Here is a 24,994-nt window from a genome sequence, read left to right on the forward strand (position 1 = left end):
ATTTGTATTGAATATATTAATCGTTAGATTAAATAAGACGCGGACGTAGCTTCAGGACGTCGATCTTTAATTGTCGACAAGCTTTCGACCAACAAAGGTCTTCTTCTGAGTCAGCCCCAAGTTCAACGGAAGTGTTGAAGTGTTCACTTCCGTTGAACTTGGGGCTGACTCAGAAGAAGACCTTTGTTGGTCGAAAGCTTGTCGACAATTAAAGATCGACGTCCTGAAGCTACGTCCGCGTCTTATTTAATCTAACGATTATATATATATATATATATATATATATATATATATATATATATATATATATATATATATATATATATATATATATATATACATATATACATATATATACATATATATATATATATACATATATACATATATATACATATATATACATATATATACATATATATACATATATATATATATATATATATATACATATATATACATATATATATATATATATATATATACATATATACATATATATATATATATATATATATATATATATATATATATATATATATATATATATATATATATATATATATACACAAAGAATTAAGTTAAGCACCCCTACACAACGAATTAAGGTAAGCACCCCCTAATATATATTCTTTGTGTATATGTATACATTGGCATATATTCTAAGGTATGTGAGATCAAATAATGATTGGTATGACATTAGCAATTATCCATTGATGAAATTGAGTGATCAAAGTGAAAAAAAGTGATTGGTTGAGTCAGTGATCCGATCACGTGGGTCCTACACACGTTATTGACGCAAAGATCGCTAGAGGTCTTCTCAGAACAATGACTGTACGTTAGAAAACATAAACGTCATCCACACTGTCCGTGATGGACCTATAGCTCCATACTTAAATTGAGGTGAAAATATGCCTAAAATTCCCAAAAAATTTCACCTTAAATTATTCAGAATAAAATATTGAAAACGGCATGATTGTTATGTTTTTATGTGACCATAATATCACTTCTCCAGAAAATATAGCAATATCATGGGTATATTACACTGTTTTGACGACAACAAACTTGTAATGTGCGAGGTTGTAAAAAAACGGGGGGGGGGGTGCTTAACTTAATTCTTTGTGTATATATATATATGTATATATATATATATATATATATATATATATATATATATATATATGTATATATATATATGTATATATATATATATATATATATATATATATATATATATATATATATATATATATATATATATATATATATATATATATATATACTACATCCATTTTTCCGTTCTCCAACCTACAGCTTGTCTTAAAAACCCAACCTTTCGGCCAACAACCCAGCGTGCACTGGACCTCCACTAGCCTTTATCAAGAGAAGTTCCCTTGTTTGCCTCCTCCCAGATATACCTGGGGGAAGGGGTGGGCCTATTCTATCAACCAATCACAAGGCTGTGTTGCGAGACCTTGTGACCATTGACCCGTGAGAGGCTTGTGTTGCCAGTGTTTTGTGCGTGTTTGAGCGGTGTATTGTGTTTTGTTATCCTTGTCGGTTATGTCCCACTGTGTCCTTGTCCTCCTCCCAGCATTGGTGTCTCTCTGGTGTATTTATGCATGAGAGGTCCGTATGCCTGTGGTAACGCCACAGTCTCCTCTGTCAACGGTGCCCTCATTTGGCCAGTGTGCCAGGCCTCCAGTATTCGCCTCCTGGCCCGGTTCGGGGATGCCGCCAGCACGTTCACATTGTCCCATAGAGGAACATGGCCCACCCTTATTCCATGCTTGGCGATAGCAGATCTTTCCGGGTGATTACACTCAAAGGCCTTGTGGTGTTCATTAATGCGCTGGCCTAAGGTTCTTCCAGTCTCGCCTATGTATTCTCCACCACCGTCACATGGAATGGTGTACACCACACCTGCGCAGTCATTCTTTTGTCTTTTGTCTTTGACCTTGGTCAGTGCACGTCTCAAGGTGTATATCGGTTGGTGGTTAACCCTCACCCCGACCGGTCTCAAAATGCTGCCAATCCTTTGGGCTACTCCTAGCACAAATGGTAGCACGCAGAAGCCCTTAAGTGGTTCCTGTGGCACGTCCTGGGTTCTTGGAGCTGCCAGTACCATTTCATTTTTTTTGGGCAGAGGTGGTCTGGGTAGCCATTGGCTTTCAATACCCATTTGAGATGCTTGATCTCACTCCTTTTGTCCTCCAAGGTTTCAAGGAAACCCAGCGTTCTTGAGGCATTTTATGCTTACCACATCCAGGGCTGCCGATAGGGGGGTGGGAGGGGGGGGGGGGGGGGGAGGGGGGTTGACCACCCGGGGCCCGGACATAATAGGGGACCATAATTATTCCTTCAATTTCTTTTCTTTTTTTCATATAATGATTGTTTGTGACGATGAAACACTGTGTACAGTTTTATTTTATGTTTCCCTCCAAGTCCCTCAGGGCGATTCCCTCCTTCGTGAAATAAACTGCTGTGGGAACAACTTACATTATGATAAATGTGGTAATGATGTAAATAAACACAGGAATGTTGGCCAAACCCCATCCGGATGAAATAAGTTAACGAATCCGTTCATCTATACCATAAAAGAGCCGTGTGTGTGTGTGTGTGTGTGTGTGTGTGTGTGTGTGTGTGTGTGTGTGTGTGTGTGTGTGTGTAATATTAAATATAAATTTTCCTTATTGGGTGTCGGTAGTGGAGTGTTTTCTGCACCTACCAAAGAAATAGAAAGAAAAAACAAACTGATTTCCCTGGACCATGGCATGTGTTTGGTCTGACGAAAATGCGGAAACCTCCTTAGCTATAGGTCGATTAAAATTTTAAAAAAATTAAGGGGCCCCGACACTTGGTATTGCCCATTCTGGCTCTTGGCAGCCCTGATCGCATCTCCCACAGACTAACGGCCCCAAGCCTAGATCTACTGTAATCTATATACCCAAAGAGGATAATAACATGACCCTTCCTGCCGCTCCCAAGGGGAGCGGGTGTATTAGTTATATTTTCAAAATGCACATTTACAAAGTGACTCATGGAAAGGATCATCCCAGTCAACGACACCCACACAGATTTGAAACAATGCCTTTGAGCCAACACCTGTTACACAACTGCCTACTTTCACAGACTCATGATGCAGAGAATTCGTCAATTGTGGAGAAGCCCAAATTAGAAGCGTGACCCCAGACTGAGGCGAGTTCTCCTGGGTGCCCAGCATGGAAACAAAGTACAATATGATAGGCAATGGCTAAGGCAGAACCTCAAACAGTGGCACCTACATCAGCCATGATCAAATACCTAGCAAAGCAAAAACATCCAATAGATTGTCTTCATGCTAAATATAAACATGCTTGAAGTAACGTCAATGTGCCATGCTAAGCTCTTTTTTGTTACTGAGGCTAGCGTAGGCCCCGTGAATACCTGCTCAGAGCTGGGCAGCTGCCCCTGTAAGAGAAATCAACCAGATTAAAGGCAGCAATGTCCACCAATAGCAAACAGGATGATGGAAAGTGGGAAACAGAAATGCTCAAATGCTCAAATGTATTGGCAGCAAAGGTCTTGTGAAAATGTCTCAAGCATGTATCAAACCAAGTCACTACGAATACTCACTTTGGAACCATTATTGAAACAGTGCATGCTGACCTGACTGTTTACATCACAAAAGTATTACAACAAACATTTATTTTAAGGATCAGAAGGATCAAAGGTGTGCAGTCAGCCTGGATTTTGGAGGTTTAACCAGGAGCGGTTACTGGAAGAACACGTGTATCCTGGATTTGTTGGGGGGTGGTTTGAGCGTCTGAGAGAGCAGAGAGAGTTAGACTAGAGGAGAGGCGTTAAAAAACAGAGAATAAACTGACCTGCCTGCGATGTGAGGGCAGCAGAACCCTTATGTTTCAGCCTCATCGCTGGAAATTCCAAAATGTTGAAAAATTCAGAATGAATAGAATCCAAGAAAGAAGGCTGTGAGGGTGGGACCCAAGCCCATGTAGTCAGACTTGGAATTGCTCCAAGACAGCTGTGTAGTACTCCATGGAACTATGGACAAAGGTTTTGTCGACTTTGAGTCGTTCCGATTTCCGACTTGGAATTTTCGTTCCGACTTGGAATTTTCTGAACAAAAGATCAGAAATTATAAAATCTATCTACTTCTGTGACAAACCACTTGAAGAAGTTTAGTCCCTCAAACTTTTAGGCCATACTATCAGCCATGATCGCTCTTGAGCAAAACGACATATCAGAGTTGGCCTCCAAACCAAGTAGCCGACTGGGCATCACCCGTCGTGTCAAGTCTTTCCTTTGCAAATCCGAACTAGAAAAACCTACAAAGCCTTCACATGCACAGCTCGATAGAGTACTGCTCATTCTCCCATTTCAGCCGGTGCCCATGCCTCACACCTTCCACATATTGATGCGGTGAAGACCAAGGGCCTCAAAATCAATGGCATCTTCAGCGACAAAGCTGAATCTCTGGACCTCACCTTCACCTTAGGTCATCCCCCATCCATAATCACGATGTTTTTTTTATCCTGATCAATCCTTCCTGAGCCTACCCAATATTTTTTAGGTTATTGTGTTTTCGCCAATATCCCTCCACCCATATTTCCATTTTTTTGGTTCAATTACTGTTTCATCCCCAGTGTTCCCTTCCCGGTCTTTTCCTGGTCTTTCACCCCCGTCTTGGTGTGTTTGAGTTTGTATATAGCTTCTTCATCCTCAAATCTCTCTCCCATTCTTCCCCTCACCTGTTCTTCCTCCAAATGTCTCTCTGGTGGGTCTCCACCTTCCCCTGCATTGTCACTGTTCTGTTCTTTGTTCGAGCTCTTCTTCGAGCCTCGACAGTGTGTACAAAAAGATTTCTGCATATCGTTTTTGTACTCCACAAATATGAATACCATCGGTTATTTTTTTAAATTGAAAAATAAGGTTATATTGCCTATTTGATATCAAGAAGCACTCAGCTTCTTTCAAATGGCTTCATTATGATCAATTGTATTGAGAAATCCATTAAATAATTATCTGTGGGTTTCCGGCTTAATTTCTCATTTCCTCGCCAGGTTGCATCTGTCTTTCACACCCAGACATTTGGAAGTTTCAAATTACGAGGACACAAGTCTCTTTGTCCTTTTTATATTTTCCTCAGAGGCATCATTGCCGACATTGGAGAAATGAAGGGAAATATATGCGTTTCAATGTGAAGTTACAAGTTTTAGTCCTGCTTTTGACCTCACTTGTGTTGGTAGTTAGCAACACTGACAATGACTATCATTGTGGCAAGAAAGAAAAATTGATATAATACAACAAAATTACCTCCTCCCTGGATCACTGCTCATCTCCACTCATTCATTCCTTCCAACTTCATTCCTTCCAACCAACTTCCACATTCTCTTCAATCTCCTTCTTCTCTCCTGGTCTTCAAGACAGCTGTTCACCACCATATTAGATCACCGCCAATCCTCAGCTCTCTCTGGGCTCTGTCCCGCAAATATTCCTACAGGTCGCACAAGATCTGCCTCTTATGGTCAAACTGCCAAAATCAAGACTCTCTGCTCACCTTCACTCCTTCATTCCTCTTTTCTCCCGCCTCTGGAACAAACTCCCTCACTCTCTTCAATCCCACTCCACCCTCCTGGTCTTCAAGACAGCTGTTCACCACCATATTAGATCACCGCCAATCTAAAACCATGATCTTTTCCACCGTCGTTAACTGCCCCTCTCACACAAAATCAAATCCCTCCTCCTTCCAAATGTCCAGATTTTCCTTCCTGAGTGTTTTCTTCTGTATCCATCTTGTCTGCCCCATGCGTCCTCTCTGCTACCCCTCATTCTTCCCCACATCCCTTATTACCTCCACTACCAAAGGTGGATGGAGGTTATGTTTTCACCCCTGTCTGTCTGTCTGCTTGTCTGTTTGTTTGTGAACAAAATATCTCAAACAGTTGTCGATGGATTCGGACGAAATTTGGCAGAGATGTAGCGTATGTGACAAGGACGAAATGATTAGATTTTGGTGAAGATCCGGATTCGGATCCGGCTACTAGAATTTTTTAAAAGTCATTCTTCACCATTGAGTGATATGGCCAACCAGGCGGAGGTATGCTCACTACTGAGTGCCGTTCTAGTTTCTCCAAGTCTCCGTCTATTTTGTCCCTAAGTCCTGCTATTGGTGTGTTTCCCCCTCGCTTTCTATTGCTCCTTTTGTTCTGTTATATCCTGATCCATTTCATGCTCTCGCTCCTCTACGAGCCTCAACTTTGTGTGCAAAAAAAATGGAATCACCTTTAAAGTCAAAGAGTTATCGAGTGTACCAAACATATCATTGGATATACAAATCATTTCAATGATGATAAGAGGCATAATCTGGAATAAACAACAGGAATAAACAACATGGAGGTCTGAATACTCATAACTCACTGATAGATTGAATGCTTGCAAGCAATTGGCAAGCTCTATACTCTATAGCTTTGTAACAAATAGTTTTTAGCAGCTGCAATAAAGCCTATATGGCAAATATTCAAAATCTCATGCGTACACTATTTTGGCAATTGTCTCATTTCGGGTTGACAAGATAGCACAAAGGTAGCACACTTGTGGTGAGCTGTTTAGTTTGTGCTCGATTCCTGATTTGACTATAAACTGTCACCTTAGTGTTTTGCGGACAGGGCATTCCATCAGTGAGTGCATCGTCCGTCGGATATGACATCGATCTGGGGTCCCGTCTGTGAGCAATCATCAGTTGATGTTAAACATTCCATCGCATATTTCGAAGGATAGTGGATCACTGCCGACACCCTGAACAAATTCCACATTCTGCCACCATATCCATCTGTGGGACTCATGGCGATGGATCTAGATATAACTTGCTATGTACAATTCCTCAATCCAACAAAGTGCTCTTAGAACCCACCGAGATGCAATATTGCAATTCCCACCATAGCACTTCAATTATTTGCTTGTTCGACCAGCTCCAAAATGGCACACACATGCACACGTCCTTGGTCTTCATTTATTGCATACAAGCCCCTCCATAGTCGATGGAAAAAAAATTAATCACCATTATATGGTGTGAAAGGTCAAAATGAATAAGACAGAGATGCTCCATTTCTCATCAAGGTAGGAAAGTTAAACAAAGGGTCTGAACTTCAGGAATTAATGGCAGTATGTCACGATGACCTTCCGGATTCTTCAACAAACCAAAGTTCTTGCTTTGTATTCAAGCTTTCATCAATTCACAGTCTTGTCAACCAATGCCCTATGCAAGCCCTGCTAGTAAAGACTGCTCAACCCTCGGTGTCATGAAAAGTTTATGTTCATTCACCTGTTCGGATGAGATGAAGGCAGCATGAACTGGAACTCAACGATGCAGGTTCCATCCATGAGCTGTTGATGCTGCAAACTGTTTAGCTCGTATGCAATGTATGCTCGGCGCACGTAAACCTGCATGAGAACAGAACTATGTTCTACGTTGTGCAAAATAATGAAGATACCTTGTACTTTCAGTATATTAGTTAGAGGATGGAGGGATTAGGGGAGGCAGGGTTGTATGCAGGTGTGCCCCAAAATAATTTTGTACTTCAAGTTCAGTAAACATTTGGCATTGATTAAAGAGAAATGATTGAAATCACCCAGTGGGCCCATAATGGAATGGCTCAAAAACTGCTCTGTTCAATACATGATACAAAGCTGTGGGATGTACTCAAAAAAGAGAAAAAATGCCCTGGTCAAAAAAAATTAACGAAAGAATAGGTGACAGAGAATGGTTCAAAGCATCTTCCTGGCACACATGCATTGTCAAATTAGGATTTGTAATTAGCTCAAACTTGTGTGATTTTATCTTTACCAAAAGGAACTGTGCCACAGAAACCGAGCAGATTCAATATTCATGACAAAAAAAAAACATTACCTCCAGCGCTGCCATCCGGACCACCTGATTACTATGGAAAAAGAAGTTTGGAAGGACATCGAAAATAGATGTCTCGGACAGGATCAGCTTCTGTAGGTGTCAAAAGAAACCCACAATAGTAAGTACAACAGCGATGGTATAGCGTAATGGTCGGCAATGACTAAAGAGGCACTTAAGGAAGTGGAGCTGCTACCGTTGGTATTTCGAGAGCAAAATAATCAGATGTTGGAAAATTGCGACACACATCTAGGTGTGGAGCAAGGAAGCGGCACAGATTCAGAGGCAGAGCTCAGGAATGCAAGAAAGATGATAGTGGGAATGGAGAGAATGTATTTATAAACATCATACTCCATGTCAGTCTGCACAGCCTTTAAGACAGGCTACATGGTACAATGACTGGTCGACTATCTTACTATAATTCACCAAATGTCCGTCCGTCCGAAGGTACCACAAAAACGGCTAAACTGATCGCAATGATATTTTGGGTGGGTAATCCTTGGACCCCATGGAGTGAAATAGGCCATATTGTTTTTCCAATTTATCCAATTTTCCAGTTTTTCCAAACACAATGGAATAATATTTACCGATATGAACAGTGATGTGGCTTTTGTTGAAATTCTACGTACCAGGAGAGAGTAGATAGACTCCTGATGAACCCTTCCTATATAAATGTGCGGCTCCGAAGTAACACGGTAGCATGTGCAAAGCGACTGAGAAACAGGTGTAGCGGCCGCTTCCGTGTTACAGATTCGGCGCGCACTCTTCACACATAAATGTGCGACTGAGAAAGACGTGTAGCGGCCGCTTCCGTTTTGCAGAATTCAATCTTTTTTTCAAAATGGGCGCCATGTACTGTTTAGATTTTGATAATTTGTGTGTGATAGGATTCAATGGATGTTTATATGAATCGTTTAAAATGAAAAAAGCCTTCAATTTCTGATATTTTGCCTTTTCATTTGGGCCTCCCAATTGAAGCCCCGCCCATTGGGCGGGTACCGTTGCTAGTAGAAATAATTCCATCTCCCTTGGTCCACAAAACTTAATTACTCTACATGTTCTTAAATAGCAATCTCTTTACATCCTTCCGAAACGTGAGAACCCTCACCTTCAGGTTCTCTGGGCAGAACTGATGGCCGTACATGTCAATTGAAGAGAGGAATATGGACTCGACCTGATTATGCCGAAGCTCATATGATGGTAAATGGGAGGCAATCAGCACCTGCAAGAATGCACAATATAAGACGAGAATGATTTAAACAAAGGTGAGAATTTTTATATTTCCAAAAACACAACTCGCATGTCTAAATATTTTTACTTCCAACACCAAAGGTGGATGGAGGCTATGTTTTCACCCCTATCTGTCTGTATGTCTGTGAAAAATATATCTCAAAAAGTTGTGGACGGATTCGGACGAAATTTGGCAGAGAGATAGTGTATGTGACACGGACTAAATGAATAGATTTTGGTGAAGATCCGGCTTTGGATCCGGTTGGTATAATTTTTTAAAATGATTCTTCACCATTGGGATATAGGGCCAAAAATTATTAAAAAGCAGGATATCTCAAAAAGTTGTGGACAGGTGTGGACGTATTTGGACGAAATTTGGCAGAGAGGTAGCGTATGTGACAAGGACGAAATGATTATATTTTGGTGAAGATCCAGATCTGGATCCGGCTAGTATAATTTTTACGTGAGTCTTCACCATTGGGAGATAGGGCCAAAAGCGATATATAGCAGGATATCTCAAAAAGTTGTGGATGGATTTGGACGAAACTTGGTGGACCGGTTGTGTGTGTGATAAGGAAGAATCAATTCAATTTCGGTGAAGATCTGGATCCGGATCCAGCTAGTAGAATTTTTAAGTGATTCGTCACCATTGAGCGATATGGCCAACCAGGCGGAGATATGCTCTCTCCTGAGTGCCGTTCTAGTTTGTTAAATGATTCTTCACCATTGAGTGATGGGGATAAAACCAACATATAGCAGGATATCTCAAAAAGTTGTGGACGGATTCAGACGAAACTTTGTGGACAGGTTGTGTGTGTGACAAGGACTAATCGATTTGATTTTGGTGAAGATCTGAATATGGATTCGGATATGATGCTTATTTTATTTTTAAGTGAGTCTTCACCATTGAGTGATGCGGCTAAAACCAACATATAGCATAGCAGGATATCTCAAAAGGTTGTGGACGGATTCAGACGAAACTTTGTGGACAGGTTGTGTGTGTGACAAGGACTAATCGATTTGATTTTGGTGAAGATCTGAATATGGATTCGGATATGACGCTTATTTTATTTTTAAGTGAGTCTTCACCATTGAGTGATGGGGATAAAACCAACATAAAGTAGAATATCTCAAAAAGTTGTGGACGGATGATTTTGATTAAATGTGATTCTGTATTGTGATTTTCTGGTCTATTCTGGGATACAAAATGTAATCTGTTCACCTGGCGGAGGTATGCTCTCTACTGAGTGCTGTTCTAGTTCATCATGTATCGTGCCACAACCTCAACTGCCACACATCCACATCCACACATCTACAAAATTAAATCTGTACTTTGAATGGTAGAACAGGTCAGTTCATTTGCTCAAGTCATATTGGAACAATGAAAAACACAAAAAAATAGAAAATTGAAATTTGATGCGAATGCGTAAATAGTTATGTATGCCTCCACCTGCGTTAGGTGTCAACCTTATGCAACGTTTGATATCAATTCAAGGTCACGTGGCAGAGAGAGAAATAGAGATAAGTACAAGAGAGGCACATCAAATGTTTCCAACTCAGGTTATGATCTGCAAAATGATTTTCAAAGGGAACATCACCAGCAGAAAGCAAGTGTTTGACCTGCGGAACCCAAAACTGAATCGGTTCACCTTTGTAACGCAGTCGATACTGGTGCCAAGTTTGCTTTAAATCCGTTCTGTGCTTCACAGATATTGCGATAGCAAAGATTTTTAATTACAGGTCACGTGACCATAGACATTTCACCTTATGAACCCAAAAACTTTTCAGGTCATCTTTGCATCACAATACATACTTGTACAAGTTTGGTCAAAATCCTTGCAGTGGTTCATAAGTTATCGCGATAACGAAATTGTGCTACACACACATGGATAGCAGGACAGACGCAAAGCCAGACGGAGAACCAAAAACATAACGGATCCACAGTGCCTTTGGCTGTTTGGGCATAAAAAATATTGTTACGGTTTTTAGAACCTTCACATGTAAATTTAGTAGTAAATTCCTTTGTAAATGACCCCTGTGTACATGTCCCCTTAATTGGCTGTTAATTAAAGATTGCACCTTAGTTAGTCCATGTACAACACATAGGACACTTTAGGACCTCTCTATAGTTATGTCATTATTATGTGTTCCAGGTAAGGCTGTGTTTCCAATAGTTGACTCTACGTTGCATCAATCAAATAAGATAGGTCCCTTTCAAGGCCCCAATCGTCTCTTCAAAGTGCCAGTAAGTTGGCGTTCGCCGCCGTTGCATTGGGCTGTTTCGTTGGCCTTACACCGCCAAAACTCCATTGCACACGAACTCCATTGCAAAACTCCAAGATCGGAGAAGAAGGGGGGAGGAGCCGCCAAATCATGGGCGTGGCACCACCTCATCATCAAAGGTGGAGTCAGAGAGCCCTTGCCAACCAACCATCGCCGAGGTGAGCCCACCGGTAGGCGTGTCAGCGGGGCTGGCGGTTTGATACGGCCAAGGCCAATAAAAGGAACTGCGAGGGACTGCTTATGGAGATGAGTGAGGAGAGGCGATCGGCGAGTTCACTTGAGATGAGAAGGGGGTCACGCATCGCGAGCGAATGGTATTGGGAGAACGCATTGAGTGACTGAAGAGCGCATTATTCATGGTTAATTGAACTGTTCGCTTATTACGTACGCGGCTGAGCCGCGAGGGTAACCGCCGAAGCCGGCCTACTGTTGCTCTGTGATAGTCCCGCACACGCCAAACGACACGCGGAGAGCTCCTGCGGTCTGATTCATCTGCTTCGTGGTGCGAGTTGGGGACTGGAGAACAAGCTACCTGTTGTCCCACCTGAATCATCTCCTCCAGCCATTCCTGCCTGCAATTCCCTATTCGTGTGAGTCTGTCTGTATTGTTCTGTGGGTTTAAGTAAGGCTGTTTAAGGATTTGCGTTGTGTCTTCTTCTTCTTCTGTATATTGCTTTCGTTTCTCCTTTGGTTTCTTTGGTTGTGTAAATAGTTAATAAATACCTGTTCCTCCTCTTACTTTGGTTTCTTTCTCGTCCGATCGTCTTCGTGCTTTCCCTATTGAATATCTGTGGCACGATTTCGGCAAAACCGCTTATAATCGGGTTTAGTCCTTTGTTAACGGCCCGCGTCGCAGCTCGCTTCGCTCGGCGCAATCCATCTATTACGCTGCGGCCCGGGCGGGAGTATTTCCTCGCGTATCGGAAGGCGCTGGTACTTAGGTCATAGGAAGAATTGGCCTACTACCCTATTCAGCGCTGACCGGGCATGACGTCATACCCCCAGGACCGGTCGGACGGCCAGCTTACCAAGACAAGGGGATTAACCACCCCCACCCCCCCCCCCCTTGCTAACGGGAGTGCCGTCCCTCGGATCCGTAACAATATATAAGGGAGATTTGATTTTGGAACAATACGAATTCATTGCCATTTTAGTAACTCCTTGGGAAAGCAAATTGCTGTGCATGCATAACTTCATATAAACAAACGTTTCACAAAGACATCAGTGATCGACAAACTTTTTTAACACATTAACCCAAGCAGAGAAGAATACATATGTCGTCGTTGAACAAGGTGGTTGAGTTTTGAACAAAACAAAACAAGGCACCGCAAGGCCATGCGTGGTGAAGTTAATAATTTAATAATCGGGCCTGGACGCCAAAACCTAGTTATGGTGGAGGGAGAGTCCGCAGCTCAAAAACCACAGTGACAATGGTATAAATTATGGGAATTTAACCGTCATTAAAAGGACGGGGACACAGCAAGGCAAATAATGACAATATAGGAACCAGACTGAATGCTGATAACGAGACAACAACGGACTCAACGCCGAACCACAGACAAATCTTATCATACCCTCAGCGACACAAGACAGTCAACATAGGAGTCATATGAGGAGGTAAGTGTAGGTTCACGACTATTGACCTACAGGGTGAACCCAAGATGCTTTAGTCATTTAGTGTTTGAAAGAATCTTTGTTGTCTTTGGTGTCAAAAGCTCATGAAAGAGCCTGTACATACATCACGTGCAGGACAAGGAAATCCTTTAAATTAACTGCATCAGTTCCAACGAATTAAATTTACCTTTACATGGATTACAAGGACATTTGTCTACATTGGACAATGATGTGGATTTAAACTTGGGAATCCAGCATACTCAAATGGGAACACCAAACAGGTTATGTACTCAAATGGGAATACCTATCACAATAAAAATTGCCAAAATAATCCAACATGCAACTGCTGAGCATGTGACAAACTTAGCACATGCTCATTATTTCATAATGTCAATTTCCTGGTATCAAAGTGTTTAAAACAATGCGATTTTAGATCAGGGTTGGGTGTAAGAGCTCAACCAACCAGATTCAATGGTCCCAAACCTCACCTGCCTGGCCCTCAGAGCAACCTTGGCATTAGTGTTTTTGTTGAGCTGCGTTAACTCATTCAGGATGTTTGTAAGCTCCTCCGTGAGCGTTCGGTCTCGACCGCAAAGTTGATCCTGTATGGCAAAAAAAAAAGATCAAAAAAAAATGTGCAACACAACCAGGACCCACTGTCCCACCGAGGCCACTGTCAAAAGTTCAAGATGCACAGCTAATGAAGTAGCAAAGCACAATGAACATACAGACTTGCGATAGTACCATAAATGTGCCTCATCTGGATCCAAAAACTAAAATGGTGGTGGCACACATTATACAAAGCCAGGGATCACAGAGCAAATTATATACTGTACATACATATATATATACAGGGTGAGTCAAAAGTAGCGCCCGATTTCTGTTTATATATATATATATATATATATATATATATATATATATATATACATATATATATATATACATATATATATATATATATATACATATATATATATATATATATATATACATATATATATATATATATATACATATATATATATATATATATATATACATATATATATATATATATATATATATATATATATATATATATATATATATATATATATATTTCTGTCAGTTGATTGTTTGTTTGTCATTTGTATTACAGTGTACAAGAAGGTAGAAATAAATGAATGACATGTTTATCTAACCATTTATTCAGGGGGAAATTATTACGGAAGTGTACCAAGCTGGTTTACTTGCAATTTTCAAAGTGCCCTCCCTCGTGATCGATGCACAATTGCAGCCGAGCAGGCACAGAGTGGCACACACGCTTGCAGAGTTCGATATCAATTTCCTCAAACTTTGCAGTGATTTGAGCCTTCAATTCCTGAATCGTACGAGGCTTTTCACGATAAACAAGGTCTTTCATGAGCCCCCAAAGAAAGAAATCTGGAGGTGTAAGGTCTGGGGAGCGTGCCAGCCACTCGATCGGACTGCGGCGGCCGATCCACTTTCCGGGAAAGTTTTCATCAAGCCACTGACGAACATGACGTCCATAATGAGGTGGAGCTCCATCTTGCTGGAAATAACAGTCCTGATCTTGTACCCTGGGCCAAAAGAAGTTTTGCAGCATATCCAGGCAAATTTCTGCAGTGACAGATCCCTCAAAGAAAAAGGGTCCAATTATCCCTAATGGAGATATGGCTGCCCAAACTGTCATGCCAGATAAATTTACCTCCTTCTCAACTGTCACTCTTGGGTTCTCCGCAGCCCAGTAGACACAATTGTGTCTGTTAAGCTTAAAACATGCCTCATCTGACCACCAGATCTTGTCTAGCATTGTGTCCTCTTCGTCAAGTTTAGCTAAGAACTCTTCGCAAAATTGAAGACGGCGGAAGTCATCTCCATCATGAAGGGCATGCAGTAAGCGTGGAATATAAGGTTTCCAGTTTTTCTGGTGAAGGATATGGACAACACTTGATTGGCTCACTTCCAACTCTGCAGATAAACGGCGAGTTGACTTTTGCGGACTTTGTTCCAGTCTCTTGATGGCTTATTCAGCCTTAGCTACATTCGTTGCCGTTTTCGGATGACCGGACTTCTTTGCAGTAGCTACTGACCCTGTTGCTTCAAATTTCTCGACAATCAATCGTATGTTTCTTCCCTGGGGTGGGTTAATATCGAATTCCTGTGCCAAACGGCTTGCCGCCATCGTTGGTTGTTCATTACATTTGTAGTAATGTTTCACGGCTGCAATGCGTTGATTCATTGAAAGGTAATTCATGGTTCAATTTGGTGCAACTTCAGTAACTTTCCAAACACTCAGCAATAACCTGCAAAAAAAAAAAAAAAAATGTAAGAAAATTAATAATCTGCAAGACAATTATTAACAACATGACATCCCAGAAAGAATCTGACAGCCGAAAAAACAGAAATCGGGCGCTGCTTTTGACTCACCCTGTATATATTGTTGCGAATATGGAATTTGGCCTCCATATCCGCTTGTAAATATTCCCCTATTTTCTCCAATACTCCCCAACTTTCCCTAATCCCCCATTCCCTAGTCCCATTGCATGTAAACAACAATCAGTAGAGCCGACCTTCCCCTTATTCCCCCATTAAATGTCGTGCCCAGGTCCACCGCACCACACGTAGACAACTTTCGGACATCTTGCTAGTTATTCTTAGTCTATGTCAGTTAAGGCCTCGTTTCCATTAATTATGACTCTTCGTTGCACCAGAATGTGATTATATGGCATCAGTAGTGAGTTTAGGACCTTTCCCATACCTCCTTCCATCTTCTTCCCCAACAATTACAACAACAACAGAGGAGATGGCGGCGGCGCGGGGGAGGATGCGTCCTCACACCGGCTCGATTAGCGCCATTGACCACGCGCTCCACGGGGTTACCACGGAGGGGCTGGCTGTCAGCTCCTCCTCAAGGGCGGAGCCTGGTAACCCCCCGCACCCAATCAGAAGGGCGGACCGATTCCATCTGGGGCGGCGCTAACGAGCCGAGGGCGTGTCACTCCCCGCCGGATATACGCGGCCCCGCGCCGGATGTGACGTCAGATGCGCCCCGCCTGAGAAAGAACGTTGCCTGCGATCGAAAAGAGGAAGAGAACCCACCTGTGAAAGAACGTTACCTCCGAGCGCTGTGACCTCCCCGCATCTTTGGACCGGACCGAACCGTGTTGAGTCTGCCCCGAGCCCAGGTGCACCTGGAGCCACCGATACCTGCCTTTCCCTGCCATCAACCCCCGTGTGAGTCAGCCGTTGTCCCGTTTACCTGTCGTCTGTCCGGGGTTAAGATAAGCCTGTGTCTAAGTGCCCATATTTTCTGTGCTTTACCTCTAGCCCCTGTAATCTAACCTTTTCCGTACGAATATAATTGAGAATCGAAACATTAGTGTCTGTCATTATAATCCAGCCGTGTGTCTTCTTTTTCCTTATTGATCCAGCGTAGCGCGGCTCCGTCAACGTTCGAGTACAATCGGGTAATTTGTGCGGACACGACGGCCATTCCGCTCGGCCCACCTTAACATCAAAGTCGTGTCTGTAACAATTGGTTGTCAGGAGTTGGATTCGAACCTGGGACTAAATTTATTTAGCCGAAATTTTGGAACACCAATTGTACTATTAGAGTAACAATTGGTGTCGAGGAGTGAGATTCGGACCCGGGACTAAATTAGTTAGGCCCAAATTTTGGGAGGGAAAATCGATTCGGAGCGCGTACTGCGCTCGACAAAATCGATCCGGAGCGCGGTCCCGCGGTTACTGCGCTCGACGAAATTATAACAGCAAAATTTGGATTTGTGTTACGAAACTCGAATTTTGAAAGTCGCGCTATGGCGGATCAAGACGGCTGGGGTCCGGTAGGGGAGAGTGAAGCAGGGTCGGTCCAGGACCAAATTGAGACACGTGAGGAGAGCGAAACAGCGGGGGTAGCAGACGCGCGAAATGGCGCCTCGCACATAGCTACGGCGGCCGCACCCGCTGCACAAGTGGGAGGGATGGCCCAGATGCAGGTCCTCATGGAGCAATTTATGGCGCAAATGCAGGCGTCCCTCAAACTGCAGAGTAACCAATTAGGGGTAATGGGAAACGAAATGGGGGTAATGAGGGACGAAGCGAGGGGTACCAGTGAGGGATTAGACAATAATTTTAAGGGATTAGACATGAAATTTGGGAAATTAGACGATAGATTAGGGGAAATACAGGAGGGGTTAACGGGGGTAGAAAACAGAATGGCCGCTCAAGAGAATCAAATGGAAGGGATGCAAAAGGGGTTAGAGGGGGTAGAAAATAGAATGGCTGCCCAGGAGAATCAGATAGAGGGAGTGAAAACTGGGTTAGAGGGGGTAGAAAATAGAATGGCTGCCCAGGAGAATCAGATAGAGGGAGTGAAAACTGGGTTAGAGGGGGTAGAAAATAGAATGGCTGCCCAGGAGAATCAGATAGAGGGAGTGAAAACTGGGTTAGAGGGGTTAGAAAACAGTATGGAAGGCAAATTGAGGGACATGAGGGACCAAGCGGAAAGGGAAGTTAACCAAATGGGGCAGCAGATAGAGGGGGTCAGAATGGGGGTAGAAACCAAACTGGATGCTCACAGGGAGGAAATGGAGCAGATGAGGGTGGCATCTGGGCAGGAGATGCAAGTGATGGGAGAGGAGATCAGAAGAGGAGTGAGTGAGGAGGTCGGAGGAGTGCGCGAGGAGGTGAGGCACTGTAAGGAGCGCATGGAGAAGGAGGTGAGAAAGGGGACTGTAAAATTGCAAGGGGGTATAGAGGAGTTGACGCTGGGAGTAGAACAACTGACAGTGGGACAAAAGGAGTTGGGGGAACAGGTAAAGAAGAACACAGCGGTAATAGAGGGGTTAAAATCGACGCAGAAGGAGATGAAAAAGGACGTAGGGGTAATTAAAAAAGAGTGTCAGACGGTACATGAGGACTTGACGAAAAAAATGAACAAAGTGGTAGAGGTGATGGAGGTTAAAGAGCGGGAGGTGCGGGAGCACATAGAAAAAAATAAAGTGGAGTTAGAGGAAGAACTTAAAGGGGCGCACGAGGAGATGAAGGAGGTGAAGCAGAAATTAGAAGAAGTGGAAGAGGGGGTGAGCGAAATTAAAAAGCGACGGAGAGAGGATAAGAAAGAGATAAAAGAGGAGGTGAAAGAATTGGTCCAAAGTCTGTGTTTGGATCGTGATGATGTGCTCATTAACCGGATGAGGGATTCGCAGGTGATGGAGGAGAAGCGAAGAGGAAGAGGACCCGGTGTAAGTGGTGACCAATATGGTCGTGCGTATGATGCGCCAGGGGATTTAAGAAGCTTGGGGGTCGAGATGGACCCGGGTGTTCGTGAGAGGCCACTGGTGAAGTGTGCGACAGGTCTGGTGTGCGAAAAAGGAGGTGTGCGAGAAAGTCCGACTCTGGGGTGTGTGAGGAAAAAGTGCGTGCCAAGGAGTGAGGGTGCTGGCGAGAGTGAGTCGGTCGTAGCGCGTGTGCGAGGGAGCACATGGAAGCGTGCTGTGGTGAGTGTTACAGAGGGTGTGACGGGAGAGTGTGCGCGAGGAAGGTGTGTGACGGACAGGTGCATGGGGAAAGAGTGCGCTGTCAAAGGCAAGGAAGAATGCACACCTGTGGTGAGTGTTACAGAGGGTGTGACGGGAGAGTGTGCGCGAGAAAGGTGTGTGACGGACAGGTGCATGAGGAAAGAGTGCGCTGTCAGAAGTAAGGAAGAGTGTCCACCTGTGGTGAGTGTTACAGAGGGTGTAACGGGAGAGTGTGCGCGAGAAAGGTGTGTGACGGACAGGCGCATGAGGAAAGAGTGCGCTGTCAAGAGTAGGGGTGAGTGCGCTGTCAAGAATGGAGGTGAGAGTAGTGAGAGTGACAAGGAGAGTGAGTTGGTTGTGACAGGTGAGCGAGGATGTACACCTGGGATGGAAGGATGCACACCTGGAATGGTAGAGCGTGAGTGGGAATGCACGCTGGAGTTGGTGGTGAGGCACGTGGTTGGGTGTGCGAATGAGAGCACACCTGTGATTGTCACAGAGGAGGTGACTGAGGAGGGGGCGCGAAGAGGTGTTTTGGTGAGGTGTGCGACCAACGAATGTGTGCCAAAGTGTTCGGTGGTCAGGTGTGTGACCAAGGCTGTGAGTGGAATGGGTGTACCTGGGTGTGTAAGGAAAGGTACGAGGAGCATGGGCACGGCTGGATGTGTGAGCAAGGAACGGGCTGCGGGGTGTAAGCGTCCAGGTGAAGCATCGACGTTAGACGGGATAGAGTTTAGAACGACTTATAGCCGAATCGGGCCCTCGGTGCGTGCTGGGCCTCGCTTTGAACGGCCGCGTCCGTGCTCCACTAGGCGGAGCGGGCAGCCCGATAGGAAGGGTCGTTATGGCGACCACGTTTTGTTGAGACGTGCCGGCAGGTCGAGATCGGGACATTGGATGGCTCCACGCCGAGGTGGTGCGTGGGATCTCGGCCCGGGTAAACCTCCTTCCCTGCACCGAATGCGGGATGCACCCAGCCGCTGGCACAAAACAACCAGCATCCATTGCTTGGCTTTACGAAGCCGGGCTTTGGACAGGGATTGGCGCACCGAGAGGTATTAGTGAGTCGACTGGGTGATGAGGTTAGTGTTTTGGACCCAAAATTAGAGAAAAACAAAATTTGATGATTGGCAAAGGATTGGCAGTAGTGATTGGCAGATGATGGGCAGTGATTGGCAAATTTTTAATTTGTTGAAATTTGATGTGCAAAATTGGTAGTGAGAGACCCCCGATGTGGTGGGATGGCAAATCCACCATCCCTCACAGAAGTGGGGGCAAAGGAGCAATAGCTTATGGGGTGTATGGCAGTGAAAACTAGCCCGGGTGGGTTAGGATATTGTAGGGATCTAGCGAAGATGACATTAGGTGACGTTAAGGTTAGTTAGTGACTGATACCTGTAGTGGGGACGCAGGTAGATTAGTATGGATGATAATGACGAGGGAGCGCAATAGTTTAAAGGGACGACTGGGAAGCGCAAGTTTCAGAAGGGAGTAGTTAGCTGAGATGATGCCGTGTGTGTGAGGATGGAACAGGTGTGATTGCACAGGTGTGCAACTGGACAGGTGTGTGGAGCAGTGTGTGAGTAGTGAGTGTGTGGATCAGCGCGAATGCGCTTGGGGAGAGAAGGGTGCAGGTGGCACCAGGTGTGAGAGCACAGGTGTGCAAGTACAGGTGTGTGGAGAGAGTTGGAGTAAGTGGTACGGAGTGGTGTGCATGGTGTGAAGGTGTGAATGGGGGAAGAGTGGACCCCCATCACGGATACCCGGGGCGGGTAGTGTAAGTGTTAGGTAGAGGGTACAGGTAAATTGTGGTTGGATATTGGCATTTGTGGTGCGGGTGAAAGAATGGTACATGGATGGGTGCATTAGTGTTGTGGAAATGGCTGGGCGTGTAGCCTGTTAGTGTGTGTAGTTGGTTGGGCACTCCACCACTGTGAGGATGTCGGCCAGGTGAGGCCGCAGGTGGGCTCTGGGAGCCGGTAGAGTTGTCAGTGGGGCCCGAGGATCCGGAGGATGGACCCGGGTAGCCCAATGCCAGAGAGGGCACCGAGTGGGGAGAGCGCCAGAGGGCCTTCCCCAGGTAGTTAGGTTAGGGTAAGGAGCAGGTAAGCTCGGAGGCAACTGCAGTGGTGGAGGTGTGCAGGTGGGTAGACCCACTGGGAGAGGTACACGCCGCAGCCCAGAAATTGTGCGAGGGCACCGGGAGATGAATCGGGGGAGTGAGACCCCAAATTGAAGAGCACCACAGTTTGGCCAATGGGAATTGGTTTTTAGAACCCATAGTGTAAGAGGGCCAATGGTTTGGCCGGAGAAAGACCCCGGGTAGTGTAAAGTTGTTAAAGTCATTTAGGAAATAGTTAGGATTAACGAACCTGTCGCACCATACGCAGCCACTTACCTGTGGTGATGATGATGACTCCACACCTGTGTTTTCTTTGTTTTGTGTTGCAGGAAGTAAGAATTGTTGTGAGGATTTGAGAGACGCATCACGACGTGGATGAGACATTGGGGTGATTCCATCTCTCCCTCCCTAGGAGGGACTGATGATGAATTGGTGATGGCAAATTTTGATGTTCAGTTGAAAATGGCAAATTTGATTGGTTAGGAGGGAGAGAAGACGAATTTGGTATATGGGAGGAACGGGGAAGACAGTAGGGATGTTTGTTGATTTGTAAAGTAGATGTTTATGAGTAGTGTTGTGTTGTGTGGATACAGTAAGGGGTAAGGGAGGGGCCATGTAGGTTACCTGGTGGGGGGGGGGGGCGTACGATAGGAACGTACCTGTCTCACCTGGTTCCCATGTGCCCCCAGTGTGCATTACCTTATATTGCGTGCACTTTTGCGCCCTTACCACCTTACTCACTTGTCTGCTTCTTTTGTCTCCCACCTCCGAGGATCTGGCTTTGGGGTAGAGAGAGAGGAGAGAGAGGTGCTGGCTGCGCAGTTGTGGGCCTGCACTTTCGCTGTTTGCTGCCGGGATCGATACACCATATGGACCGCAATGTTTGTGGCCACCCACAATGGACCGCAGTTCGTTTGCGGCCAAGCACCACCCGGGGATGGACCTATGGGTCAACGTGGCACCTATGCCATACAGGTGAACCACTTTTAGTTAACACCAAGTGCACCACAAGAAGAGCAAGAGACACCTGCAGGGTTAGGGGTTGTCGAATTTATTTTTATTCCAATGAACAATGGTGACTGCACCGATTGGTGGTGGGGTGGTGCTTTTGATGCTCGGGAAGGGTGCTCTGCACGTTATTAAAGGCCGTCGGCCACAGAGCACTCGTGGGTTGGTGTATCGATGCTGGCAAGCGCGCTCTCTCTATGCATAACATCTGCATGTGTTCCTCCAAAGACAGGTCCTGGATCGTAGTGTAGATATCAGCGTAATCTTGTAAATAATGCTCCCTACCGGCTGTATGTTTAGTTTGAGAATTCTTTCCGGATTCGGTTATCCTGTGGGTGTGTTTCTGAGAGGAGAAGGGTGCAACGTCGCAGGGGGACATATTTACTCATTTGTGAATATCTATAAAACTGTCGCACTCAGGGTAGAGTTAATAGTAGAGGGAACTACATTGCGTGCCACACTAAAGTAGGTAAAAATTTATCGGGTCGGGACGCCCCGAGGGTAGAGAAGGGTGCAATGTTGCGAATATGGAATTTGGCCTCCATATCCGCTTGTAAATATTCCCCTATTTTCTCCAATACTCCCCAACTTTCCCTAATCCCCCATTCCCTAGTCCCATTGCATGTAAACAACAATCAGTAGAGCCGACCTTCCCCTTATTCCCCCATTAAATGTCGTGCCCAGGTCCACCGCACCACACGTAGACAACTTTCGGACATCTTGCTAGTTATTCTTAGTCTATGTCAGTTAAGGCCTCGTTTCCATTAATTATGACTCTTCGTTGCACCAGAATGTGATTATATGGCATCAGTAGTGAGTTTAGGACCTTTCCCATACCTCCTTCCATCTTCTTCCCCAACAATTACAACAACAACAGAGGAGATGGCGGCGGCGCGGGGGAGGATGCGTCCTCACACCGGCTCGATTAGCGCCATTGACCACGCGCTCCACGGGGTTACCACGGAGGGGCTGGCTGTCAGCTCCTCCTCAAGGGCGGAGCCTGGTAACCCCCCGCACCCAATCAGAAGGGCGGACCGATTCCATCTGGGGCGGCGCTAACGAGCCGAGGGCGTGTCACTCCCCGCCGGATATACGCGGCCCCGCGCCGGATGTGACGTCAGATGCGCCCCGCCTGAGAAAGAACGTTGCCTGCGATCGAAAAGAGGAAGAGAACCCGCCTGTGAAAGAACGTTACCTCCGAGCGCTGTGACCTCCCCGCATCTTTGGACCGGACCGAACCGTGTTGAGTCTGCCCCGAGCCCAGGTGCACCTGGAGCCACCGATACCTGCCTTTCCCTGCCATCAACCCCCGTGTGAGTCAGCCGTTGTCCCGTTTACCTGTCGTCTGTCCGGGGTTAAGATAAGCCTGTGTCTAAGTGCCCATCTTTTCTGTGCTTTACCTCTAGCCCCTGTAATCTAACCTTTTCCGTACGAATATAATTGAGAATCGAAACATTAGTGTCTGTCATTATAATCCAGCCGTGTGTCTTCTTTTTCCTTATTGATCCAGCGTAGCGCGGCTCCGTCAACGTTCGAGTACAATCGGGTAATTTGTGCGGACACGACGGCCATTCCGCTCGGCCCACCTTAACATCAAAGTCGTGTCTGTAACAATATATATATCTTTGGTTACAATTATGGCACTTAGATCACAAGTTCATTTGTTACTAAAGATGGAAAACAAAATAAGGTCTCAAAAACAGGTAAGACAGGGTTGGCTGAAAAATATATAACGGGTCGGAGAAGGGATTTTTGATGGAGGGGTCAGGGGGCGAGGCAGGTGGAAGGCCCAAATACTGCCGATCCCACTAAAATACGCAATTTATTGTCTGTCTGTCTGACGATTTTGACTGTGATACATTCGGTCATTACTTATCCAATCTCAGCCAAACTTTACAGGATGACTGAGGGTCACACAATGGAGGAGGTCGTAGCGAATTCATTTGCTCCCCTGCCCAAGGGTGTTTTCTCCACCAAGGGGGATGAGTGTTGAGGTGTATATCTGTGTTAAGATAGTTTTATCGTGGCATCTTTCCAAGGACCCTACTAATAACAAAACTAATGATAATAGCATAATAAATATTCTTACAAAACAAAATTAATACTAACAATATTCCACCTCCCCAAGAGGTTTTCCTCCTTGAACAAACGCTGTGCTAACATGTATAAATAGCTTATCGCGCCGTTTTGGTGGGAGCACCGGCACCTACCAAAAGTAAAATGTTATCAACCAAAACACACAAGATTACCTTTTTGAACAGTCGCTACTGCTGTTGAACAAGAAATTTGGAGGAATCCCGACATCCGTGAGGTAAGTTTTACTTACGGAACAGAGTGAAGATCTACTGTAATCTATATACCCCACCACAGTGGTTAAAAACATGACTGCTGCTAACATGGCATTTTTCGTGGTAGCCTTTTGAAACAGTCGCTGCTAGCTGTTTAACACCAAACTGAAAAGGAGGACACCCGGGGTGTGTTCAGCTACGAAGCAGCTAGCTCGCACTTGCTAAGCCAGGCGTTCCTTATCAACAGTTTTGAATTGAGTGCTTGTTTGAATGCTTAAGCCACTTGGCGAGCACTCCACAAGAAACTTGGTAACTGAACACCCCATACCACCTCCCCCCAATGTAATTGAGGCCCGACCCTATATCTACTGTAATCTATATATCCCACAGAGGAATGACCCTTCCTGCCGCCCCCGTAGTGAGCGGGTGTACGAGTTTAATAAAATTGCCAAGTTTCAATTACATAAAACAGCACATTATAAAAGGTTTCTGTGAAGTTGTGCCAGGATCCGTGAATTTCTCAAACTTACAATGAGAAGGGTGACAAGAATGTTCTTTTTTGCAACTTGTGCATGAGAGAACATTAGGTTAAGGACGGCTGCCATTTCACCACGGTGCTGCTCCCGCAAAGCCAGGACACATTTGTCATAGTTACCTGCATGACAAAACAAAGTTAGCTGCTTCAATATTGTTCAATATGACAATAGACAGAGTGATCCAAACCGATTTGAAAAGACCAGTATTGAAAAAGACAAAGTAAACGAGGATAAACATTACAGTGCACACCAATAACATTACTTCTGGTTCAGGATTGATCGTGTTTTTCTGTTATACCTCCATCCATGTGGAGCTGTCATATCCCATCCAATATTCCATGTTAAATCGTACCCTGGTTGTGCTGTTTTGTCAAATTCGTTTTTGTGTTGTTCAAGGCCTACCTTAGCCACTCCTTGGATAGCAACTGTGGTAATGTTGTGTCCCTTTTCTCGCCAAATTCCTCGTTTTGCTTCTTTCT

At 44.7% G+C, this 24,994-nt stretch overlaps 1 protein-coding gene across 4 annotated transcripts in view; it reads right to left on the reverse strand.

Annotated features, from left to right (window-relative positions):
• The window catches only part of LOC137439654 (acetyl-CoA carboxylase), a 280,655-nt gene that overhangs the window by 122,490 nt on the left and 133,171 nt on the right, over window positions 1–24,994 (reverse strand). For 2 of the 4 annotated variants that reach the window (XM_078768287.1, XM_078768286.1), the window contains exons 24-29: window positions 24,510–24,634; window positions 13,522–13,635; window positions 9,015–9,128; window positions 7,910–7,999; window positions 7,325–7,443; window positions 3,427–3,450 (exon numbers count right to left, since the gene is read on the reverse strand). In XM_078768287.1, coding sequence (XP_078624413.1) covers window positions 3,427–3,450; window positions 7,325–7,443; window positions 7,910–7,999; window positions 9,015–9,128; window positions 13,522–13,635; window positions 24,510–24,634 — 586 coding nt within the window. The remainder of the gene's footprint in view (window positions 1–3,426; window positions 3,451–7,324; window positions 7,444–7,909; window positions 8,000–9,014; window positions 9,129–13,521; window positions 13,636–24,509; window positions 24,635–24,994) is intronic. The other 2 variants (XM_078768288.1, XM_068135620.2) reach the window with 1 other exon arrangement.

This window comes from Myxine glutinosa, chromosome 14 (assembly GCF_964187855.1).
Source record: "Myxine glutinosa chromosome 14, kmMyxGlut1.1, whole genome shotgun sequence".
In the NCBI taxonomy this organism is placed as follows: Eukaryota; Metazoa; Chordata; class Myxini; order Myxiniformes; family Myxinidae; genus Myxine; species Myxine glutinosa.